At 30.9% G+C, this 19,322-nt stretch overlaps 3 protein-coding genes across 5 annotated transcripts; all 3 read left to right on the forward strand.

Annotated features, from left to right (window-relative positions):
• The first annotated feature begins 3,995 nt into the window (after positions 1-3,995).
• On the forward strand, positions 3,996-11,641 carry LOC110427831 (uncharacterized). 3 transcript variants are annotated; one of them, XR_016352127.1, is made up of 2 exons: positions 3,996-5,571; positions 11,521-11,641. XR_016352127.1 is itself a non-coding variant. In XM_089785517.1 (1 exon), the coding sequence occupies exon 1, from the start codon at positions 4,606-4,608 to the stop codon at positions 5,512-5,514; it is 909 nt and encodes a 302-aa protein (XP_089641643.1). In that variant the 5' UTR covers positions 3,998-4,605; the 3' UTR covers positions 5,515-5,695. The 3 variants fall into 3 exon arrangements, 1 of the variants encoding a protein (XP_089641643.1); XR_016352128.1 differs by lacking the exon at positions 11,521-11,641 and adding an exon at positions 7,063-7,189; XM_089785517.1 differs by lacking the exon at positions 11,521-11,641 and having other exon boundaries at positions 3,998-5,695.
• LOC110427997 (uncharacterized) lies at positions 7,592-11,660 on the forward strand. The gene is given in 3 exon segments (XM_089785518.1): positions 7,592-8,798; positions 8,801-9,119; positions 11,521-11,660. Coding segments are annotated over 2 exon segments (867 nt in total). The 5' UTR covers positions 7,592-8,188; the 3' UTR covers positions 9,058-9,119; positions 11,521-11,660.
• Positions 11,661-15,768: 4,108 nt separating this feature from the next.
• Positions 15,769-16,515, forward strand: LOC110427998 (F-box family protein). The gene has a single exon (XM_021443663.2). It carries the CDS (start codon positions 15,769-15,771, stop codon positions 16,513-16,515), a length of 747 nt encoding a protein of 248 aa, XP_021299338.2.
• Positions 16,516-19,322: the final 2,807 nt, after the last annotated feature.

Below are 19,322 nucleotides of genomic sequence, written 5' to 3' on the forward strand. Positions count from 1 at the left end.
CCGTTTGCAGCATTTAATGAAAGGCAGCGACTTGAGGTACGTATTGATAAGATGCCTGTGGTCTATGGTAAGAAGCAATGACCCTTATGATGTTTGAATTCTATTGGTTTTTTTCTTCAAATGGAATATGACAAATACCAAAAAGATTTTATAGATATTTTCTAACGTGATATTTATAATCATCCAATATTATCATCTCATTAATAAATAAATTTAAAAATTTTAAATTTAAAAAATAAATATTAATAATTTTAAAATATATATTTTAAAAATTTAAAATTTTATTTTTATATATTTTATTTAATAATATTTTATAATTAAATAATAATTTATATATCGCATATTTCATATAAGTAAAAGATGTGATAGATTTTAAATTTAGAAATAATTAATATATTTTTGAGTTAAAAATATGTACTTGTAATAAATAATTTCAAAATTTAATAAATTTTTCATTGATATGAGACCTCTATAAAATATATTAAAATCAAAGTAAGGATTCATTTGAAATATTAAAATCGAAATAGGTTCAAATCAAAATAGGTTCTTCTCTTATATAGTTAAAAAAAGATAATATAATAAGTGTTGTACAACTGAATAGGAGAGAACTCATGAATCTTAAACAAAAAATGAGATAAATGTTATGTTTATAATTATGAGTCAATGCAGTAAATATAAATGCTTAATGTATTGAAGTTATTGCACTCTATGAAAATACTAAATAGCATTAAATGAAAAAACATCTTTTAAAATGAAATTTTAATAAATTTTAAGGAGCACCTGTAAATGTCTCTTCAACCAACCTTATAAGAATTTATTAAAGTTAAATAAATTTTTAATTTGAAATTGTATAAAAAAATTATTAAATATAATTTTAAAAATTAAAATAAAAAAATAATTCATTAATTACAAATTGATAGTGTTTAATATAAAGTTTGTGAGAGCACATTTTTTACAATATGCTCAATTAAATTACATTACAGTATTTATTTTAAAATAAATTACAATCCAAAACTAATACAATTAGATTGCATTGTACTATTGTAATGTTATTAAAGATATTTTTATCTTTCAACTTTTTTACTTTGTTAAAATATTTTGTAATGTTATAATTTGTTTGTTTATATATAAATTTTGATAGATGTCTTTTTATTATTCATAGTAATTATGGTAACTGTTAATAGAATTTAAGTTATATTTTAAAGAAAAAAATAAAATAAAATATATAATATAAAAATTTATATTAAAAAATAAAAATAAAATATATAAAATTGTAATAAAAAATAAAAAATGCATGACATTAAAAATATATTTAAGAGATCATGTTATATAAAACTTAATAATAAAAAATACAAGTATATTAAATTTATATTTTAATTAATAAAGATAATTTTAAAAATTAATATTATAATTTCAATAATATAATTTTTTTACATTTAATTATTACTTTACTTATATATTAAATACTGTAATGTTATCATTTCTACAAACATATTACTTACATTTACATTACCTATAATTATATTACATTGTAAAGTACTAAATGCTACTATCTTTATATGAATACTAACTTAACAATTTTAAATTTTTAACATTTTCCTCTCTTTTTTTAATTTAAATAAATATTAGTCATTTATTTTTGTAAACCCGTAACCATAACAAAGAACTCAACGTCAATTTCTATTGGACGGTCATTCCAAGTGGGCTAGAGACCCTGGTCATTCCACTGAGTCCTTTGCCAATTTTTTGGGCCTAAATTTCAGCCCAATATTTAATAATTAAAAATTCAGCCCCCTCCAACACCAATCATCTAAGTGAGCTCAAAACTTGGGTATCCCATTTGAGTTCTCCAACCATTATTATAAGATATTATTTCCTAAATATATAAAATTAAATATTTTAAATTTTTTTAAAATAAATATTTTTAAAATTATAACTATTTATATTTTAAAATTTTTAATTATTAAATTTATTTTATTAACAAAGTGATAATATGTAGAATTTATACATGAATTTTTTTTTATACAATTGGAAGAGGAGATTCGACCTTTACTCTTTAGACAGAAGGATAATATACCAACTAATGAATCAAATGTTTGAGTGTTAGAATTTATACACTAATAATATATCAAATATAATTTTTTTTTCTTTTTATACTTAAATTCCATTATCAACTTTAACAAATGTTAGTCTTACACAATCCTGTCATAACAATAAAACATCTCATGAAAATTAAGTCACTGTTGAAGTGATTGGGAGTTTTGAATTATTGGCATGGCCTGCTTATCCATCCTTATTGGATTAATAGTTTGGACACTATGACATAAAGGCAATTTTTTTTAAAAAAAAAAATTTGTAAGCGACACAAGCGGCAAACGAAGTGAAACCAATCTAATTAGTTGGTACCAACACACTTTGGTTGCCAAATGAAAATTGAAAGAGATAGTGATGAAAACAACAACAATGATGCTACTACCAAAAAAAATAAGAGAGAAAGAAAGAAGCAAAAACGGAACCCAATTGAGTTAATATTAAAAGTAACTATTAATTGGTATGAATTGAAATAATTGATTGAAATCAATTGAATTTGAATAATTTAGTTCGATTCGATTTTTTGATTTTGATATTAATTTGATTAAAAATATATGATTTATTCAATTGTTTCCATAGATTTTCAATACCTAAATTTTATAAATGAACTAATAAAAAAATTGACTATTAATATTATATTTTAAAATATAAATATTATTAACATATTTATATATTTTTTATCTTATAAATTTAAATATAATAAAAATATTATTAATTTTTTAAATATAATATTAAAACTGATTGAGTTTATCAATATTCTCTCTCATTAATGTCCAAGGCCCCAATGGACTTATTCATTTATTAAAACCAATATTTCCATCTATAAACAAAATAGAAAATAAATAAGAAAACTACTTATCAATTAAATTTATTCAAGACGACGCATCATTTGAATGGAAGTTTTGTAATTTTAATTAAATTAAAATTTTTATTTTTAAATTAAAAAATATCGATAAAAATGAAAAAATAAACCTTCGTCCCATCCCATGTGTATTTTTGAAATTAATCCTCTTACATTTGATTTGCCAATGCATACAAAAAAATTTCAAACACATTTAGTAACAATTTTGGTGTATAATTTTATGTTTTTGTCCATACTGCAACTTTTGTCATTTAGCTGTTAATTTTTGTACTAACAAATTTAGCAACAAATGGCAGAATATCCTTTGATCATGGCATGTTTGACCCTAAAAACAAAGTAGGACAGAGACATGTCCAATTTCTCGACTCTCATTGGACGACATCGCTGCTAAATCACAGGACATGGGGTGGACCGCCTTCTGAACCCCTTATTTATATCCAATCGGGTCCCTCCACGTCACATCACAAATCTATCCCAAGATCCGCCCTTCTATCGCACCCTCCACGCGTCCTCCTTGGTTCCATCATCAGCTCCAGCCGTTCTCTCCGTACCCCACTCTCAACTCCGCGCGTGCCGGAAATTCAATTACATAATTCAGTTTGTTATACCGTTCGAGTATGATGTACTAAAAGTACTGTAAAAACTATTCCACTCACTTTGTTTTAATTAACTCTTACTTCACTAAAAGATTTAAAAAATAATAATTTCACCCTAAAACGGCTATAATTTTGAAGAAAAATAAAAGAAGGTAAAATGAAGAAAAGCTATAGGAATGATAATAAATTAAATAATATAGATATTTTAATGATTTTATAAAATTTGTTATTGATATTTGAAATTTGAGATAAAATATTTATTTTTAATATTAATTAATTCAAAATAAATTAAAAAAATGCTCTTGCTAATGAACTCTTATTTTCAATTTTTCAAATTAAATTAGATCAAACTTTAAATAAATTACTAACACATGGTTGGAATTGTGTCAGCGTTGTAGCAAAGTGCTTCAATTACCTTTTTTGGCCCAAGCTTTGTGACGTAAGTTGTAAGCATTCATTAATTCTTTGAAAAAAATCAACGTTTGCATTTACGCGCTTCAAGTGCAAGAAAAGTGAATATGACGGTCAACTGCACTTAGTCCTTTAACAAATGACAAAACACCACGTGTAACTTAATCTGGAACCTACCCATAAATTTTCTCCACATAAAAAAAAAAACACCAAAGGCCAAGAAAAAAAAGCCACTCCACTTCAAACAGAACATTTAGGCCAACTCCCCAGGTACGGCCACGTGTGTCATACTTTTACGGAATTTCGAACACGCCCTCATTTCCCATTGGCCAGCACCATGGGCCAATCACAGGCTCCGGACACGCCGATACAGGTAACTTTTTTTTCTCTTCCGGGGCCCATTTGGTTTTAACCAATCAAGTCTCGTCACTGTTCGAGTTGTTGCCCCAGGACACGTGGCGTTGTCAGACGTTGGCCACGGTTGCTGCCGCTATGATTATCGCTTCTGCTCCGGTAGCCCCTTAGATGAAAAAACAAAAATACCACAAGTGAAAAAAAGAGCCGGATAGAAAATAGAAACAAAACCCAGAGAAAATCTGAGAGTAAAGGAAGAGAGAGGGGTTGTTTGGGTTTTTTGAAGGAGAAATGAACGGTGGAGATCCTTGGAGGATGCTAAAATGCGCTGCGGGTGTACAAGATAAGACGATAATCAACCAGATGATGCTAAGATTCCGGCCGATTGCTCCCAAACCCGTGACCGGAGACTCAGTTTCTGCGGAGTCTATGTTTAGTAGCAAGAACTTGCTTGTTAGTAGCAAGAGAGCAAAGAGAAAATACGTGAGGGTGTGTAAGAAAAATAATAGAAAGAGACGAATCTTAGATGAAGTTAAAGATGTTGACGATGGAAAAAATAATTCTGTTACTCTACAGTTGATGCCAGAGAAAGCTGATCTAGAGAAATTAACGGTTGTTGAAAGATCATTGGGTGTTGATCTGGATCGAATGGTAGGAAATAATTATCATTTTCAGGATCCACCATCGCCGTGCTTTAAGTTGAAGAAAATGGTCACAGATAACGTGGCGATGATGGGTTTGTCCGATCAGACAGCGGTGATAACCTCCCCGAGGAGACGGTTGACGGTGGTGGAGTCGTGGGTGACGGTGGAGAGCGTGACAGACACTTGCATGGACGAAGGAGAGATGGCGAACTGTACGGACGTGGAGAAAATGAAGTATCTTGAGAACGACACGTGTCCCGGGTTCGTATCGGATGGGTTGAACTGGGTTCTCTGGGTGAACCGAGCTTACAAAAACGCCGTAGCGCCGGCTCGACATGACTCCGATGGGGAGCCGTCCGAAACCGCCGTGGGGTTGGTGGTGAAAGACGGCTGCATGCTCCCGCTCGGTGCATTTTCCTGTCGTGTACGGTTACAGTACTGGGATGAAAAGGGCAAGAAGTACTCGAAAATGGTTCCCTGCGACGTGTGGAAGATGCGCTCCGGTGGGTTTGCATGGAGGCTCGATGTCAAGGCTGCTCTCAGCTTGGGACTCTGAAGATTATTCGAAATTTTCCTTCGGAAATCCAATGAAAAGCATTTCCATGTTTTGCAGGTAAATTAAAGTTCTTGTCTGCGTAGTAATTTGTAAAGAAACCTAGACAAGAAAGCACAGCGCAATGGTACATATGCTATTGGTTGCTTAAAAATAACTAAAAATGTGCAGCTTTTGTTTTGTATGTGTTGGATAGTTCTAAAGATTAGATTAGAGGATGGAGGAGATTTATAATGCATAAGGAGAAGCATATAAAGAGATAAACTCACACACAAACAATTGCAACGTGTTAGGTTTTTATTCAACTAACGATTAAATTTCTAACACAGATATGTCTAAAATATTTTTAATTTAACCCATTTATAGCTTTTTCGTCATTTTAATTAACTTTAAATTAAATATTTGTTTTAAAATTTTAACATTATACGTTCAATTTTATTGATAAATAGTTTTTTGAATCAGTTTTATTGAAAAATAATTATTCAAATTGTACTTGAATTGTTAATCGCCAAACACACACACAGAGCTTATTGAATAGTTTAATGTCCCACATTTTATAGACATGTGATGAAAGGGGTGGGAGATGTTAAAAGTCTATAGTAAATATTAAGCCATTGGAGTAAAGCATGAGAGCTGGAAAAATAAGATTGCTGCAAATATAATAATTGTAAGCTGAAATTTGTATCTCAAGATTTAAGGTTTCCATTATAGACTTGTAGGGGTAACAATTAGTGACATAGTGGATGATGTTAGAGTTATTTTTTACTGTAAACATACACTTGGTTCAATATATAGGACTGTGTAATAATCAGCTAATCGACGTATTGTCATGAACATGATTCATAACTTGAAATGTCTATCTCAATTGAAATTGCATGCCATCATAAAAGATGATTGAAGTTAAGAATAGCATAAATATAGTACACCAAGACTTGTATTTCTCTTTATCATGATTTAAAAAGTTATAAAATAAAAAAAACGAAAAATATTGAAAGAATCATAAGAATTAAAAATTAAAAATTAATAAAGAAAACCTAAAAAACCAAAATAGTTTTATGTATTACCCTTAAAAATAATATATCTAATTTTATAATTAACAAATTCATTGAGGAAATAGATTGATGATTGTAATAAGATTTAAGTATTTAAATATATTCATACTGAAAAAAATCTTATATAGAAGAAAACAACTTTAAAATATACAAAAAATTATATGGAAAAATTGTGTTATGTAAACTTCAAGTGCACCTTTTCAGTACTTCAACTACACAAATAAAAATCTTATATAATACATGGTATTTTATGATTTTTTTTCTTGATTAATATTTTATGGATATATATATATTTTTTCTGAATTTGTATCTAGTGAATAATTTTTAATTTTATAAAAATTAATAATGATTTTTATTGAAGAAAATTATTAAAATAATATCTTCAATTACATTACGTATTAATGATTACAAAGTGAAAAGTAAATTTTAATATTAATTAAACAAAAATAGGATACTCTTAATAAAAAAGTACGTTACTTTAAGTTGAAATTGATCCTAGATACTGGTGCACGAAAGCTGTCTCCACCAATCATACAACTCCGAAGAGGCATTCCTTATTTTTATTCCGTAAGAGTTAATCCAGAAATAAGCACGTGGCAGCAGCAGAGGACCCAATCCCATCAAAGAAACACAAGGAACCCCCACTTTAAAATCGGATGACGTCACAAAACTCCACCCTTAGGATCCACATCTTTATCGAATCAGCCACGCGTCCCTCCTTCGAACCGTCATGTTCCGTTACATTAAATCAACTCCCCCACGCGCCATTTGGTACGTTTCCATCTCTCATTATGTCACCTTTTCTTTTTTTGGGAAGTTTGGTAAGATAAACGGACAAAAATCTTATCTTCTTGTTTAGAGGCATGCTTTAATATCTTTTTATAATTTAAAAATTATTTTTGCTGTTAAAATTTAAATTTTAACAATTAAAATATTTAATTAATAAATATAAAATTAAACGGAAAAATTATGAAAAAATATAAAACAAAAATACGAAGATGAGGAAATTTTTTCATAAGACGCAACAAATGAAGTGATTCCACGTAAGTATTTATCATGTTACATTTTAAGCATCTTTGTAAGTTAAGGTCCACGAGAGAGGTGGCGCGTGGGAGAACGTGACATTTGAAAACGTAACTAAATTAATGGGTGGAGTGCTAATGAACAAAGACCACGTGTGCACTCTCTGGAACCTCCCTCGAAAGCCTTTTGTGCTCTTTTCCACTTCATGTCAACAGTAGAACTCTGCTCTGGAGACCATGCCCACGTGTCCCCTCTCTTTCGGCAGTGCTGAACACAAGCCTTCTTCTCATTCGTAGTCCTCGTGGGCCCATCTCCAACGCTCGGTCACACCATTCGATCTCTTCACTTTTCCCCTGGGCCCCGCCCCTAAACTTTCCTCCAATCAATTGCGTACACTATTCCCTTGTTACCCTAACCACGTGTTACTTCTCTGTTAATTTGCCGCAATGATTATCGCTTCTCATAAACTAACATTCACCAAAAAAATCGCCGGTTTAAAAGAGAAAAGATTGAGATTTTGAAGAGAGAAGAAGGTAAGGGAAGCTCCGATTTTTCTGGCGTTGGTTATAGCGGCGGCGGAGAGAGATGAACGGTGGTGAGAAATGGAGTATGCTAAGCTACCCAGGGGTTCACAAGATAAGACGGTCATCAATCGGATAATGTTAAGATTCCGGCCTATAGCTCCAAAACCGGTGGCCGGAGAAACACGTTCCGGTGGGGATCAGTGTGATAACAAAAACCTGTTGCTTTCCAAGCCAAGAGCTAAACGAAAGTACGTTAGGGTTCGAAAGAATAATATCAACAGAAAGAAAAGATCATCTTCAGATCATCTTCATCATGAAGAGCTTTCAAAGGATCCTGAAAGGATCGTTACTCTGCAGTTATTACCAGAGAAAACCGAAGCAAATGGATCGATTATCAAACAAAACGATGCAGTTTTGGAGGAAAATCAAGGTACACCTTTGTTGTTTGACTTGAACTTCAACAACCGTTGGATTGATCGTATGGGAGTCGTTGAGGAACCTGATCAGATGGTGGTGGTGAGTCAAAAGAGGAAGGTAACGGTGGTGGAGTCGTGGGTGACGGTGGAATGCGTGACGGACACTTGCATGGATGGGAGAAAGCTAGGGAGTACGGACGTGGATAGGACGAAGAATCTGGAGGCTGACACGTGCCCAGGGTTTATATCCGATGGTTTGAATAGGGTGCAGTGGTGAACGGAGCTTACAAGAGGATGTTGACTGTGGGGGAAGGAAATGACGGGCCGTCACCGGATGTAATGGTTTGGCTCGTGATGAAACAAGAGTTACCTAGGTTTTGCACTGCATTCTCATGCAAGGTAAGGTTGCAGTACACGTGGCAGAACGAGAAGTATTCGAGGATGTTGCCGTGTGATGTCTGGAAAATGGATACTGCTGGTGGTTTTGCATGGCGGCTGGACGTGGAGGCTGCCCTCAGTCTCGGTCGTTAAGGAAAATTGAGATCAAAGGAGTAATTAAAGAGAGAAATGAAGCACAATAGTAGAATAATCAGGTAACGCGGACTGTTCTTTTTTTCACTAAACAAAACCAAGAAGGAACAAAATAAATGACTAGTATCGAAAGGCACTGGCATTTTGTTCACGGAACTTGAAAAGATAGAAGATGGGATACAAGATTTGAAGTGTGTTTTTGGGGTACCCAATCAGAACCCTTATTCTTAGGAATCCCAAACTCTAGGATTTTTGTTTTTTTATATTATTATGCTAGTTTAAACTGTTGGAAACAAGTCTATTTAGGTTGGCAAAGCAGGATTTGCTGGCATCTGGTACAAACTTTTCTTTTTACTAGGACAAGAAGGGGGACAGGTGGAGGATGCTACTGGATAGAATGAAAACTACCCATACCCAAACCGAAACACAAACCCAAACCCAAACCCATGCACATAGTGCTATTTTTTTCTATTATTTTAGTGAAAGAACATAACTAGGACGGGATAACAAGCTATATCTAGTCTAGGTAAAATACAAGAACGTAACTAGCTTTTAATGTGCTGTCAGAAAATTAAAGTACTGATGATGAGCTGTTTTTCTTTTTTCTTGTGTTGATGCTCTTTTGCCAGGTAGGTAGATGGGGAAGTACTACAGTTGGTCCACTAATTGAATTCATCAGTTTTTGGTTGTGATAAGGATTGGCTGGTTGTGTATCGGGTTGTCGCCCTGACCTCTTTTTGCTCTTGTGCTTGATGCACAAGGAGTTCTCTCTCCCTACCCCTAGGGGATTCAATTCCTGTTCAGCCACTCACCTAGCTATACTTAGGATCCGAAAGTGGTTGGTAAAGTAATAAAAGAGAGCTAAGAAAACTTAAATGTTTCTTGCCATAGACCACCCACCACTTTGTGAAAACAAAATTTCTGAACACCAATTATTAGTTGTTACCATAGTACAATATTAGAGTAGTCCTCTCCTTAAGCTTAGGACCTAAATATTCAAAGCAAAAAAGTGTCTTTGTCACAAGCATTTCAAAGCAAATGCAACAAGAGTTGAAAACACACTCCCATTGGGTGAAAGTACACCAAGTTAAAGAAGTCTACTAAACATTCTCATACTAGGTCATTCATAGCTCTGTTAAACTCTATCATGGCTCTCTGTTAAACTCTATCTTCAAAACTATTTGTTGTGTAGTATTTCTAATTTAAAATAAAAGTGGAATACCTATAGTTAATAGTTATTCTTTGCATGCTGTACTTTGTTCATATATATATATATGCATATATATATATATAAATAAATAAGTATATCTAAAAAAATCCAAAAAGTTCACCAAATAGCTAATAAGATATTCAATACAACTTAATGAATCAATGTGGATTCAATTTTTAATAGAGAATTGGAGATATATATGAAGTGAAATGTACACTATCATGGGGACAAACTAGATATGATTAGTCATTCTTATAGGTTTAATATCATAAATGATGATAAGAGAACATAAAAGTAAGATTAGAATGTGTTTTTTAAGGCTTGTTAAGTTAATTTTTAGCGAGTTCATTTAGGGCAGTTGTCACTAGAAAAAAGCTTTTTTTTTTCTTTCTTTTTTGTCTTTTGTTTTCTTTGTTTAGACAAGCTAACAAATGATGATGCAATTCTTTTTTTTTTTTTGGGAGTTAACGTATAAGCCTATAATGTGTGGGAAACATGTACATGATGTTAGACCACTAATAAATTGACACTATGAACATAAAAAAAATCTAAGATATAGGAGATAATCGGTCAAATTTTTAATTATGAAAATGCATCTAGTTAACTTTATCTACATGCTCATGCAAATAAGACTGCATGCATACATGCAAAAATTTCATGACGTTCCCTGGATAAGGATAATTGAACTTATCCCTTATCAATGTTGTGTTTTTTTTATTCTAAAGGGTAGAATCACTTTCTAGTTGAAATTTCATTCTTTCTTTAGAGAACCAATGATGAATTGATGAAAAATACCTATAATTAAAACGATTCAAGAGGTTCAATAAATATTCCCCTATAATTGACTCTAATTATATTTAAATAAATTATAAATCGTGTCGTTCATATAAAATTTAATTCGATTCGTTTAACAAATGTGTTGGACAAATTGTATCGTATTTTATATTTAATAAATAAATACATTTATATACATGTTTAAGATTTTGTTATATTTAAATATTGTATTGTGTCTATATTTATTTGTATAATTGATAATAACTTATATTTGCATGAAGACAAATTGTTTCGTCTAAAATAATAATTAAGTTTATTTTGCCACTGTGATCTGATATAAGTTTGGGATCCAACTGTCTTTTCTTCTTTGACAACTTCAAGATACGCGTGCTTATGTCTTCGCCAATATTATAGTATTGTTTCTCCCCTCGGGTGAATTCAGTCTCTATTTTCTAACAATATTTCCTTAATGTGACAAGGTTTTCTAATCAGAGGCCGACGTCAAAGGATCAAAAAGAAACAACTGAACATGTACAGTTTTACTCCTGGAAGTGCACATATGCTACGTAAGTGTTGAGCTTAGAGAATTATAAAACGTAGTGCTGAATAATTTCATTGCCATGGCAAGCTGCCTTAGATGAAGAGTTGAAAGCCCAGATTTTTGGTCTGAACATCGATCAACTTCACCAAGCGAAAGGTTCATGCACGTTTGTGTGAAAGATTGACGATGAGGTCTAATCAGTTGTCTGCTAAAACAAGTTTAAAAATAGATATGCTACTAGATGAACATGGATTGAATTAATGCTATGTATATGTAGCAATATATATATGTATAATCAAGGCTGGTAATGTTACTTATAAGCCTCTTTTAGAAGAAGAAAGATTATGTATATAAAAATGATTTCTGCTCTGCAATTTTTATTCTTCTTAATTTACAGCCATTGGATTAATTCAAAGTTTGGCTTAACTCTTTTTCATTGCATTTAGAAGTTTGAGCTAATAATAAATAATTAATGATTTGTAACAGAGTGAACTCTTCGACAGACGGACACATCAAAACGAGAATCAACTTAAATAGATTTTTTTTTTATCTATTGCAAAAAATCACTGACTGTACTGTTACAAACATTTATTGTATACTTTATTTCAATTAAAAGTTCCCTTCGATGATTAATAATAATAAATTACGGCTTCAAAATTCATGGCTAGTTCCCGGATGCAGTGATTTAAAGGAATTATATTTGTATTTAACCAATAAAATTTTCTTGATAACAAATTGAGTGATAAATTTGCATACCATAATCTAATCTTGATAAATGTTTTTAGTATAATTTTTCCGTGATTGTCATACAAAAATCCTAAATCAAATCTTAGTGTCCGGGTGAGTCAACATCATGGGTCTTACCTAAGATGCTACCAGATCTAAACATATCAAACAATATCCAAAAAGTAATATTCAGTGTCAGGTGAGTCACTTGCCTGGATATATATTTAACCATAAAAGATGTACAATTTCTTTGGGTTTGTCATGGAATCGATTTCAAAATTTTATGATTACTCATGGGGTTCACTTTGCGTGACATGAAACCCAACAATGGACCTAAGAATATTTTTACAACATCCTAATATATAACTGTACACACAAATTTCTTGTCAAAATTTCTTGACTTGAAAACTATGAGACAAATACAAATATTTGATGATGTGAGTGATAATCTCTGAAAGTTCCTCTGATTAATTTCTTCACTTCGTTTTCAAGAGTCACGAACTTGGACTTTGTCTTGATCACGAACTTCGCCGTCGTTTGATCACGAACTTCGCCGTTGCTTGATCTTCACCCCAAAAATCTTATATTCTTCTTGATCTCTGAAATGCTGTCAATCTTCGAATGCTTCTCTATCTTCGAATGCTTCCGAATGAATGAAAATGACTTGGAGGAGCCCCTATTTATAATGTTAAGTGGGAGACTTTGATGAGAATGAAATCTCTTTGAATTATCTCTAAATTATTTTAATTTATTTATAGATAAATTATGATGACTCATTGAAAGTCTTTTGATTGACCGGACTTTGAGTCCTTGAATTTTGATTGGCCGAAGTTAGGTATTATCTCTAATTTATTTAGAGATAATTCCAATTTGATTTTTATCTCCAAACTAATATAATTATTAGAGATAATTTAAATGACCAATAACTAAATTTTAATTGGTCAAAAATATGAAGATTATCTCTAAATTATTTAGATTTATTTAGAGATAAATTAGATAACCAATAGCTAATATTTGATTGGTCAAAATATAAATATTATCTCTAAATAATTTAGATTTATTTAGAGATAAATTGAATGACCAATAGCTAATATTTGATTGGTCAAAATATAAATATTATCTCTAAATAATTTAGATTTATTTAGAGATAAATTGGATGACCAATAGCTAATATTTGATTGGTCAAAATATGAATATTATCTCTAAATTATTTTGGGAGATAAATATATACCAATAGGTGAATTGGTTCAACTATATGCCTTTAAAATAATCTAACCAATAAATTAATAATTTTATAATTAATTATATGATTAAAATATTATTAAATCCACATGGCAGCAGGCTGATAATTTTTTTTCTTCTACAATAACATAAGGGATGTTGGTCTTGTCATGATGTACACTTTCTCTCTTCTCCTCACTGCTAATGCTTTGTGTTTTCTCCTTGCCTCAAACAACTCCATGCAACCCAAAGATAATCAATGAGAGTTTTCAATGATAATTCGAATCCTTTTGAGAGTATTTTTTTTTATAAAATGCTTTAACTATCCAACGATTTTGAAATCATAATATTTATAATTAATTTGATATGGCGATATCGAGAAAAAAAATTGATATCTTGATGCAAATATTCTCAACGATGTATATCAGAATCTTGTATTGAGATTCTTAAATATTTCAAGACAAGATTATAAGATACTAAATAATGTGCTACATAAATACTTCCCAATTTCTTCCTAAATATATTTCATCAATGTAATTATTAGGAGTAAGTAAAAGCCGGTTAAAATTGACTTACTCAACATAATTGATAAAAGTAGGTTCATTTAGTTTGGTTAATTAGATTAAAATGATTAATTCAGTTAAAGAAGTTGGTTTAGTCGAGTCGGTTCAATTAAAAAGAAATTTTAAGTTGTTTAACTAAATCAATTGACTTTATTTAGATAATAAGTCCTGCATACATGTATCTTACTCACACATCTTCTCCATTACACATATATAAATATATGTTTTTTTTGGTTGATTACAAATTTCATCTATTTATTTTTATGTATATAAATATATAATCCATACTAAATATTCAGCTTTCCGATGCAACAAAAAAATCAATTTATATTTTTATAAATTTTTATTAAATTATTAATATCAATATATCATTGATATAATCATACAAAATACTTATAAAAAAAATTAAACACAATGCAAAACTAATATTCATAAAATTATTTCCATCACTTTTTTATTAGAATTTTTTTATTTACAAAATATGTGACTGTCATCTCACATATTTATTAAAAAATGTGAAATATTTTTCTATATGAATAAATCACTCACCAAAAATTAAAAAGCACTTACATAAAATCTAAATAAGCAATCAGCTAAGTACGAATTATTTATTCAATTTTTATTGTTTCTCAATCTTTTAAACTAAGGTTACTCCATTGGGATAATTTTAATCTTATGTTAAGAATTATTGCTAAGTTTGGTTTATGGAATGAAATAGAGAGGAAATAGAATGACTATTCTATGTGAATAGAATAGAGAATGAATAGTTATTATGCAATTTGGTTCAATGGAATGAAATTGCTATAATGACTTATTTCAATGTTTAGTAGATAAAAGTAATTTTGAGAGGTGTCTTAGTTTAGTTAGCTTAAATATAATGATATTTAAAGAGGGGATTGGAATCTTTGAAAACTTTTTGCAATTTTAAAAATGATAAATATTTGTAAGCTTGAAAAACCTTTTTTGAGACAACAAACTCTTGTAAGAACTTTGTTTTCAACAAATAAAAGATATGAGAGTAGAGAAAGGCTTGTACAAATATTTTATAGAGGTTTGATCTCTTTACTCTCGTCTTTTCCCTTAACTCGTTAAGTAGTTTTAAATTTATTTAGAAAAATACATTTTTTAAGGTTCAAGCATAACCTTCACAATCAACCTTTTCAAGGTTAAGGTTTAATCTCCCTACCTTTTTAATGGTTAAGGTATAACCAACACTACCTTGTAATGGTTAAGGTATACCTTTCTTAAATGATGACAGGAACAACAAGAAAGCCTTTCTAAGGAAAATGTGCTTAATGGGTACAAGAAATATCAAGTGTAATAAATGTGGAATGAAAATATTTACCTCAAAGCTAAAGTACAATGGAAAACTTACATGTAGAGATAGAAAATAATGATTTAAATATTTGAGTGTTGCTCTCTTGTTTGGAGATGTTTTTTGGAGTTTTCTTACTTCAAAAACAGGGTAGGAAGCTTTAATTTATAGCTTGGAAAACCTTTGGAGCCATTGGAGATCATTTAATACCAAAACTAGTCATTGGGAGTCACAAATGCATGCTTGTCACACTTCAAGGATCATCCTTTTACCAATAGGGGTCGATCCCTAGCTGCAAAATTTTTTCTTAATATTAGGGGATTGTAACTAATTTTTCTCTCTTGTTTATGAAAAAGGAGGAATGGCTTTGCAAAGGGGTTATGTGTGTGGTGGTAGCAGAAAACGAAGGGCCATAGAGGGTGATAACTGCAGTCAATGGTCGGAACTCCCTGCTGTTCTACTTGAGTTGATCTTGAATCGATTGGGGGCGATAGAATTCTTAATATTTGCTTGTGTTTGTAAGCCATGGAGAGCAGTTGCAATTGCACTCAAGCAAGAGTTCATGGCATCCCATGGCCCACTTGTTTTTCTCATGCCAACAAAAGCTAGGAAGTATTGCTACTTCTACAACATCTTTGATGATAGACTTTACAGGACAGCACTGCCTCACCTTGCGGGGAATAAATGTTTGGGATTCACTTGCGGTTACTTGGTTCTTGGAAACTCAGAAATGAAAAAGAAGGAAGCAGATATATGGCTCGTGAATCCTTTCACAAGGCATGAACTCCATTTTCCTAGGCCACCTAAACCTTATGCTCACGTCATTCTGGCTTCTTTGGCCAAGTCTGACTCAGAATCGATTCTTGTAGCCTTCTCCAGGTTGCAGCACCCTTTCTTACAGTTTTGTGGATCTGGAGATTTCAATTGGACTGTCCTGGAATATGCCGTGGATCATTGGATGATCACAGATGTTGCTGTCTTCAAGGGCAAGATCTATGTCTTGACTAGTCATGGAGAAGTTGGGACTTTAAATTTGAGCTCTAGTCCGAAAGTGGCATTGCTGCATGTCAAACGTGTTTCTCCCTTTGTAGATACTCTACATGGCTAAGTTTGATCCTTTTGAATAGCTCTATCGAGATGTACAAGCTAGACATTGAGAGGAAGGAATGGGAGAACGTGAAACTAGAGGGTCAAATGATGTTCTGGTACGCTCTTAAATCCTGTATGCCACTTGGTAGGAAGAAGCATTCTTGGCGGCAACACAGTACAATTTCTTGTTGGTACATGGGCCAAGGTCATGGATTTGACCCGATGGGACCGGAAACCAAAGATCTTCATGAGTTCTCCGGCTTGGTACTTTCCTCATTTATCCGGATTCTGTTGATGTGGATTAGATGATGTTATGAACTATTCATTGGTAGTTCGTTTGTGTGTTTAATTCTCCATGAAATTTTCACACATGTGATTGGACCTTTTTTATTTTAAATTTCCAAGTATTGATAGTTTTTATAGTAATTAAATTTATACATGTAATTGGATCATTTATACTTAAATTTCGAAGTGTCAATGTCAATCTTTGTTGTAGGCATGGTATGAGATAAAAGAAGACCATCTCTCCCCTACCACATAACCAAAACAAAAGACAAAGAAAGAGGTCAAGAAATTCTGGTTTATATCTAATTATGGAAAGATGTATAATTTCTTTGTGTCTGTCATGTAATCGATTTTAAAATTTTGTTATTTTGTGTTTGTCATATATATATATATATATATATATATATATATATATATCCAACAATTAGTTGGTGGATCAAAGTTTGAGAATATTTTTTCAAATTCCTAAAAAATAACATAAGGGATAATGTTGGTCTTGTCACGATGTACACTTTCTCCGTACTTCAAACAAGTATATAAAACCCCAAGAAATTCAATAATTATCTTATTTTGGAGAGCTTTAAATGATATTTGTAATATTTTTAAGAATATTTTTTTTTCATAAAAAGTGCTTTAACTATCCAACTGGTTTGAGATCATATTATTAAGTAAACGTTGGTTAAAAGTGATTTAAATGACAAAAAATGGGTAAATTTTTGTTCGTTTAATTCAACTAAAATTATTAATTTGGTTAAAGGGATCAATTTAATCAATTTGATCAGCCAAAAAAATATTTTCTCAGTTAATCAAATCAACCGACTTTATATTTACTATTTATATAAAATTAGCCTTGCATGTATTTCACTCACACAATTTTTTCATACTCACCTATAATTTTAAAGCCTTAAATTTCATCAAACAAATGACAAATAATACATAATCTTACTAGTATTTTCTTTTTTTATCTCAAATTTCATATATTTATTTTTATGTATATAAATATATAATCTATTCCAATATTCAATTTCCCAATGCAACAAAAGAAATCAATTTACATTTTTATAAATTTTTATTAAAACATCAATATTAATATATCATTGATATAATCATATAAAACACCTACAAAAATATTAACATAATGCAAAACTAATATTCATAAAATTATTTTCATCACTCTCTTATAAAATTTTAGTTATTTACAAAATATGTAACTATCATCTCACTTATTTATTCACAAATGTGAAAGATTCTTTTATTAATAATTTTTTATTTGAACAACTCACTTACATAAAATCTAAATAAGTAATTAATTAATTAAGAGCTAATTGTTCAATTCTTATTGTCTCTTGATCTTTCAAACTAAGTTTATTATATTAGAATAACATTAATCTTATTTATATTCTTTTGAAAAGTATCAGAAATTGATTACTATGGAAAATATGTGAACATACCTGTCAGGCATCACGCCTCTGCTACGATAAAAAAGACCGTGGGCAGAACTTGGTTGCCGACAAAACATAACAGACCTTGAAAGTCTGTCACAATCCACGACAACACCGACTTACAAAATATTATTTATTTGTTTCATTAGCTTTACAGTTTTTTTCTGGTAAAAGACATTTCACAAGTTAAAAGATGATATATGAGATTCACATAGTTTATTCGTATCATGACTTTCTTTCTATTATAATAAGAGTCTACTGTCTCACAAGAAGTATCTTACAAATTGAGGGTGATATGAAACTTTAATGTTTGGTCTCATTCTAAAATATAATTGATATGAAATTTATGATTTTTTATTAAGATTATGTATTCTTTATGATATGAGATTCAAGCCTGTCGCTGGGGCATCAATGATACATAACTAGTACTCTAAAATTTACTTTTATATCAATTATCACGATCTACACCAACACAACTTGCAAGATATTATCCACTTTAGCTTGTTAATCTCATAATTTTATATCACAAAAAATACTTTAAAAATAAAAAGTAATATGATCTCTTAAATATTAAATTTTACTATAATATATAATCAATGTGAGATTCATGATTCTCCTTTAGAATCATGACATCTTCTCTTATTTCTTTTTTATATAGAATTTATGGCTTTTCGCTAGAACCTTATATTCTCTCTGTAGATGCTCTCCATTTAGTGGCTTCTCCTAAAGTGCATTACTTTGCTAACTTTCGTCCATATTCTATCGAGATGCACAAGTTAAAGACTTTGAGAGGATGGAATGGGAAATGGTGAAGCTAGAGGGTCAAATGCTGTTCTTGGGTGACATGAAGTGTTGCGGCTTAAGCTTCCCAACCCCATCCGGGGAATGGTGTCGTCAGCACTTCAATACGGTATGCCACTTAGAGGAACAGGCATTTTAGGTGGCCACACGGTACAATTTCTTGTTGATAAATGTGTCAGGCTTATGCATGTGACTCAAAAGGGATGGGTAACCAAAGATCTTCATGAGTTCACCTGTTTGGTATTTTCCTCATCTATCCGGTAATTTGGATTCTGTTTATGAAGGAAGATTAGATGAT

This window comes from Theobroma umbraticum, unplaced genomic scaffold (genome assembly GCF_002168275.2).
Source record: "Theobroma umbraticum cultivar Fairchild unplaced genomic scaffold, ASM216827v3 scaffold_239.0, whole genome shotgun sequence".
Classification (NCBI taxonomy): Eukaryota; Viridiplantae; Streptophyta; class Magnoliopsida; order Malvales; family Malvaceae; genus Theobroma; species Theobroma umbraticum.

Excerpts from the sequence above, each read along its gene's own strand:
- LOC110427998 (XM_021443663.2), top strand. The coding sequence starts at position 15,769 with ATGGCTTTGCAAAGGGGTTATGTGTGTGGTGGTAGCAGAAAACGAAGG.
- LOC110427831 (XM_089785517.1), top strand. The coding sequence starts at position 4,606 with ATGAACGGTGGAGATCCTTGGAGGATGCTAAAATGCGCTGCGGGTGTA.